General features: G+C 41.7%; 1 protein-coding gene across 1 annotated transcript; it reads left to right on the top strand.

Moving 5' to 3' along the window:
* The first annotated feature begins 3,704 nt into the window (after positions 1 to 3,704).
* On the top strand, positions 3,705 to 6,080 carry her11 (hairy-related 11). Its single transcript, XM_072432419.1, has 4 exons — positions 3,705 to 3,758; positions 4,370 to 4,465; positions 4,927 to 5,011; positions 5,443 to 6,080. Exons 1-4 carry the CDS (start codon positions 3,705 to 3,707, stop codon positions 6,078 to 6,080), a joined length of 873 nt encoding a protein of 290 aa, XP_072288520.1.
* The last annotated feature ends 752 nt before the right edge of the window (positions 6,081 to 6,832 follow it).

Here is a 6,832-nt window from a genome sequence, read left to right as displayed (position 1 = left end):
GAACAAACAGCTCAGGCAAAAGTTTGGACACGCCTTTTCATTTTAACATTTGTGTTTATTTATTTTTATTATTTTTATTTACTGAACAAAACTGAACAAACACATTTAGACTTTAGGAAAAACACGTCATTTAACGAAATCATATAAATAACTCCACGTTTAAGAGGATCTGTAAACAAAGTAAAGATTTTAGTGACACATATTTAAAAAAAGCTCCATAATTCCTGCTTCACTGTTGTCTTTGCACACAATAATGTAGAGCATCAACATAAGGGCAGTTGTCACGTTTTTTCATGTTAGCCTATATGAAAGTGTGGTCGAAATGCAAAAGTCAAACTGAAAAAATGAAAACAATTTTACAATTATGGTGAAAATCAATAAGTTGACACATGCGCGCGCGTCAAAGGGCCCGGCCACGCGGATCCGCCTCACAATTTGGCCCTTAAAGGCTGTGATAGAAGTGAGGAGCGGCCCCTAAAAACACTCTTCGGTGACAGTGAAGTGGACCGTTCCGTGCCAATATTGTGTCCCCTCAAGTGTGTCATCCACTCCCGCTGGTGCGAGGCTGACCCGGGGCAGACACACTTTGCACTCGGGTGTGAAAGTCTGCCCCGACACCTCGACTGGCGCGGAACAGACCCCGCGCCTGCGCCGTTTGCCCCCGGCACGAGGCCGCGGGACCGTGGGACCAGCGGCGACTTCTTCCCCTTCAAATTAATATTCATAAGTCACACGCAACCGCCACAACACCGCCCGGGTTCATTTCCCACGCCTCTGAAGGGGGTTTTGAGAGTGCGACGCGTCACATGGCAAGAGCCAGGATTTCACTGTTTTCCAACGAAATATCCCAAAAAGAAAATCTACAAAAGCAGAATCTGATTATTTATGATATTGAGTAGACCTTAGAATTGGCATTTCCAATCGAAGTCCGTCATCATTGTTCATATTTGCGGCCCCAATTTGTATTAAATAAGCAACTGTTGGTCTAGAAAGTTGTAATGTTAAAAAACAGCAATGTAAACTGCGTCACTGAGTTGATTTGAATTATTATGCTTTATAATTAGTGGTACATTCAGTCCCTAATTTAAAGTTCATGAGTTCTTCACTGATAAAAGGGTTTCACAGTTCAGGTTCAAGAATAAGGTTCATATTTTAAATATCGATTCATTTGGCACAATTTAAAACAAAGACATTTTCTGAACCTTTCATTCCTAAACTCGTTAATTTAACTAAATAAAAGTGTCTTCGTATATTTTATTATTCAAATCATGAATGTTCCTTCATATAAAAAAAATCCCATAAATTCAATATTCTTAGCTGTTTTAGTCAAGTTAGTTGTCCAAACTATAGGCTCTTTATCAACGAAACAACACAAACTTTTGAAAATAACCCCAAAAGTGACCGAACAGCCCAAACCCAGTGATTAGGATGCTACAGCACTTTCTATTATTATCCATGTGTTTCAGAGTGATGGAAATCCAGCACCATCGCCATAGCAATTACAGAGTAAACAGGAAAGTGCTTATTTGGACAAAGTCATCCAAAAATCTAAATTAAGAGTCAAATTTGTTGGAACCATCCTCCAACACTTCTGAGTTAGAAGCTTGAGGTTTTGCACTAGTATTGATTTTATTTTATTTGATCTATTTTCAATATATATTATATTTATTTTGAGGAAGAATAAACATAGAGCATAAAACACTAGAGAACACAAAATTAAACTACACTACAAAACACACACAAAATAAAGATAAAAATAAATAATAATACAATGGAAAACAAGATCATGGCACATTAAAATACAGGTCCCAGCCAAACTTTTATTTGTGAAGGCCTTTTTTCCTGCCCCCACATGTACGCCCCAAAGGTATCCGTTTATTGTGTCCATGGCAGGAGTTTTGAGGCCTACGTTCTGAAATGGAGTGGAACTGCAATGTCAAAAACAGTCTGCAGTGTGCTTTTTAAATCTCTGAACAGGACAGTCCCAGAACACGAGATAATGGTTTGACTCCTGGACACGACAGTTTCTCCAGTTTCTTTCCTCGTGAATTTGACACATTTTTCCAACAAAATTCCCTCCAGACAAGTGACATAACACCAGTATTGATTCCCATCCATCCATCCATCCATTTTCTACCGCTTGTTCCCTTTCGGGGTCGCAGGTGACTGGAGCCTATCCCAGTGACTTGGGGCTTTAGGCGGGGTACACCCTGGACAGTGGCCAACTCGTCACAGGGCCAACACTTAGTATTAGTATTGATTTCCATCTGTTAAATTGAGTTTAGAGCTAAACGGTAAAATATCATGATCTAACGAGCAGAAATATATCGATTAGGACTGAAATTGTAAATCATTATCTTCATATAGGAAGGTTTTTGGTGTAAGTATATATACACATGAGATGGATTGTACTTTAAAAAATAGAATCAGAATCAGAAAAGGTTTATTGCCATTGCCAATGAACAGAATTCACAAACATGCAACATAAACGAATGAGCAATGATAAAACAACCTATATAAAGTCAAAAAGGGCATGTGTTACAGACAATCTATTTAAATTTGCTGGCAATTTGAGGAAACATTGAGATTTTAAATGTTTGAATGAAAACGTCTAATTATGTATAAAGTGCATTCATTCTGTCTGATTTTCTCTAAAAAGACTGATTAAAATGTGTCTCAATTCAAACTGAACCTGATCCTGAACACTTTCAAATGTATTTGTGAAATATATAAGTAAAACTGCATGTTCAGGGTTCAAGAATTAAGGTCAGACAAACTTTAATCTGAAGCCAGTTTGTGGGTTGATGGGACGATTGGCTCATTTGGTCATTTTAAAGTGCCATCTCTTGCACATCATAAAACCTGCTTGATTTGACACGTTATTTCAGTTCCCACGGGACAAACTCCAACTTTCCCATCGTTCCACACACGAGACGGTTCTATGGGAAAGTTCACACATCTGATCAATGAATAAAACAGTCTGGGACATTCTAATTTGTTATTTGGGACCTTAGAAGACACGTGTTTCTCTCTAACACGCTTGTCCTGGTCTTTTACCTGGTCTTTTATTTGCCGACCAGAAACATTTCTTGGAACGAAAAGTACAAGTCATTACGTGATAACGCGTTAGCTTCTTAGTTATTACTATAAATATATCAGTGACGTTGTTATGTGCAAAACAAGGCAGATTTTGGACACTGTTTGGAATAGTTTTGATCCACGTGTCATCGCGCGTAAGAAGTAAGTAAGTAAGAACAGCATTTAATCTAAAATGTATTAAACTACTGTCTTATGGAAACTGTTTATTTATATACTCCATACTTTATGATCAGACAGTGGAATTATCCTGGTGAAATAAATAATGACAAATAATGGTAAAAATAAAGACTAAAACATGAGGTTGAATTCCCATTTTACGTCGTCGTTTTTAAATGTTTGAATAAAATATAAAATAATCGAGGCGTTTTACACATAACTTCACAAATAAACGTGTTTTAAACCAAATGTTCTGCCCCCGAAAGTTAATAATAAGAGAAAAGAGGTGTCATCATCAGTTGTCCGTTTCTCTTGAGGCGTTGTCGCTCGCACCCGCCTCGGCCAATCAGAGGCAGCGTGTGGCCGAACCCGGAGGCAGCGCGAGGCCTTCTTAAGCCGCGCGCGCACGAGCCCCCTGCGATTACTCTGTTTGGAGACTGCGAAGGAACATGACCAGGACGCTGCCCCAGCCGACCCAAGACGGGCCCCGGAGCAGGAAGAGGGTAAGACTTTGATTCGGCCGCCCCAGAATGTCCCGCATTGGGCTTTAACTTCACTCACGCGTCCAAAAATCAAACGTGATCCCAATCTCGCGAGCTTTGATTTAAGTTTAACTCTGACGTTTTTGAGTCCCGGCCGCCCGCGCTGCAACGATTAATCGACCGATCGCGACTGTTCGGCGAAAGTAGTCGTATTTTCATAATTTACAGATGAAAATGCATTTTTATAACAGACTTTTGGCCTAAATATTCTCTACCTAGATGTCTTCAATAACCGTTTTTCAACTTTTATTTACTCAAAAATGTATTGATATTGCCTCGATGTCCAATCGAAATGATTGTGTGACTCGTCGACCAATCGAAATGGAATTTTCTCACCACTTTTTAAAGAAATCTGTCATCATATTTATATTGTACTGTTTTAGCCACGCGTGTCCCAAGTAATTTCACCTCGTGGATCAACGAACTGTGTCTAATCGTGGATCTGTTTTGGAAATTGTAAGCTTCCCTCGCAGTTCAACCATCGAGTTTCCCCATTCTGTCGCATCTCTCTGCTCTCTCACGCACTCGGCGGCATGTGAACTGATCTATTTGCTTTTACGCTTTGGCCGTAGATACTTAAACCCGTTGTGGAAAAGAAACGGAGAGATCGGATCAATCATAGCTTGGCGGAACTGCGAAGTCTCCTGCTGAACTCCACGTCCGATCCTGTAAGTATGGCAAAGAAGTCGCGCCATTTGCTTCGGGCCGGCCACACTTACGACGCCTCAGAACGCCACTCGAGCCAGTTCCCCCGGCTTTTACGATCCCCCGGCTTCCTCCTTTCTTTTTATTTAGTATTTTGTTTTTATGGCGCCCGTATTGTCAAGGGTGGCCAAATGGAGTGTGCTAAAGTGCCGGAAAGGTCGCACATAATTGACACAAGCTGCGTTCACACTTGCACGCCGAACGGTCGTGACCAAACTAAACTAAGTAAACTTAAACACGGAACAAGGACTGAACAGGGACTAAGACGGGGCCAAACCGAGTCAAGACAAGACCAAAATGGGCTGAAATCTGGACCAAAATGTGCTGAAATTGGCACCGAATGACCACAAGTGTGAACGCGCCCTGGAGAGATCCAACGCTTTACTCAATGTATTCAGTGCATTCTGTTTTTCTACGTTTCCAGCGGCTGCAGAATCCGAAGATAGAAAAAGCGGAGATTCTGGATCTCGCTGTTGAGTATCTACACAAGTGGACCACCGGGGCCAATGGTGAGTTCAAATCCAAATGAGAAACGCCACTCAGTTTAGCTTTCCCCATGACAACGGATGGATAAAACAGCCTTAACATTGTATCTGAGCTTGACAACAAGTAGAATCTGCGGTAAAGTATGTCGTATATCTGTAGATTGAGTGAAAAAACTAGTGTAGCATCAACATTTCTAGTGTTTGACCAGTTTAACCTAAAAATCAGGACTTTGCCTCCATCAAAAAAGCCAAGTGTCCGTCATAAAGTCCGACAAAACCACCTGGATTGTTCACACTTTGTTCCACTTCACTTTTTCCTCCATTCAGGATTTTAGAAAGTATTTGTTTACACGTCTTTAAAGGTTCTATATAATCTAATCAACGAGCATCATCTACAATCGCTTCGGAGAGTTTAATGATGTTGTATTATTTATCGTGCTTCTCCACATTTCCAGACGCCGCGAAGACGAGACACGCCCAGGAAGTGTCGCCGCCCCGCCTCGGCCCGCCCTCCACCTTCATGGAGAGCGCCGGCTTCAAGCAGTGCATGGCCGACCTGGCGAGCTACGTGCACAAAATCACGCCGGCGCAGAGGACGAGCCTCATCGACGGACTCGGGGGGCGCCGCGCGGACATGCAGCCGCCGCCACAGCCGCCACAGCAGCCGCAGCAGCCGCCGCCCCTGCCGCCGCCGCCTTCCCACCCCGAACTGGAGCAGCGACTGTGCCACGCGCCGCCGTCCCTGGACTCCAGCTGCTCGTCGGCGTCGGAGCGGAGAGACGACTCGCCCAAGTTCCCGTTCCTGTCGCACTCGTCGTTCAGCCACTCCCCCCACTGCTCCACGCCGCTGCACGACTACCTCTCGCCGCCGCACTCCCCGTGGTTCTCGCCGCTGTCCGGTTACTCCACGACGTCGCCCCCCTTCGTGACGTACGCGTGCCACTTCACGTTCCCCCCGACGCCGCAGTCCTGTAACAGCAGCTTGTCCACGCTTCCGGCTCCTGTCGCTTTCACGCCGACGCCGGGGCTGTTTCTGCCCCTGCAGCCCCCGCCGCAGCGGTGGCCCTGCGCCTCTCTCTGGAGGCCCTGGTGAAGGAGGAACGACGCCCCCTAAAGGACACAGGCTGTTATGGCAGGAAATGAATGAAATCGGTCACAAATGCAATATGTAAAGTGTAAATAGTATTATATTGGTATGTATTTATAACATTTAGTAATAAAATGGAAAAATTAATTAAATGTTTGTCTCCTTGTGTTTTTTATTTTTATTTTTTTTATTATGTTTGTTGACAATATGCACACAGTATAACATAGGAACATTTTGGCACACAAAATATAATGTAAACAGTAACTTATCAAATTCAAATGATAAGTAATGATATCAAAACTAGATTTTAATTGAGTTAATCATCTTAACAAATTCAAGCATATTTGTTTCTAGTCTTAAAGTGTAAGAAAATTCCTTAATAATATAGATTTAATAGATTTCATCAACCCAGCTGTCCATAGTTGTCCTCAGGTACTCCATGTATTTTTTACAGATAATAAATATAATAATCAAGCAGCAACATTTAACATTTTAAAGCACATTCTTATCATTTAAATTGCCTTGAATCTTGAATATCGTCTCACATTCTGTTTCTTTAGTCATTATAAATTCGTATATTGCCATTTATAACTTACATTTTCTTGTTTTATTGATCGTCATGCCAATACTATCCTACAGAAACTTCTTAATGACGTAAAATGTTCAACAAAGAACATTATATTTAAATACTTTATTATACTAAATAATATAAATAATGCCAGTAAAAGTAAAATTTTGTTAAAAGTTTGTGTAAATAC

This window comes from Eucyclogobius newberryi, unplaced genomic scaffold (assembly GCF_026437365.1).
Source record: "Eucyclogobius newberryi isolate DKJ021-1_F unplaced genomic scaffold, fEucNew1.0.hap1 SCAF_11, whole genome shotgun sequence".
NCBI classification, from domain to species: domain Eukaryota; kingdom Metazoa; phylum Chordata; class Actinopteri; order Gobiiformes; family Gobiidae; genus Eucyclogobius; species Eucyclogobius newberryi.
Note: the sequence above shows the minus strand (reverse complement) of the source record. Positions and strands in the feature narration are given on the sequence as shown.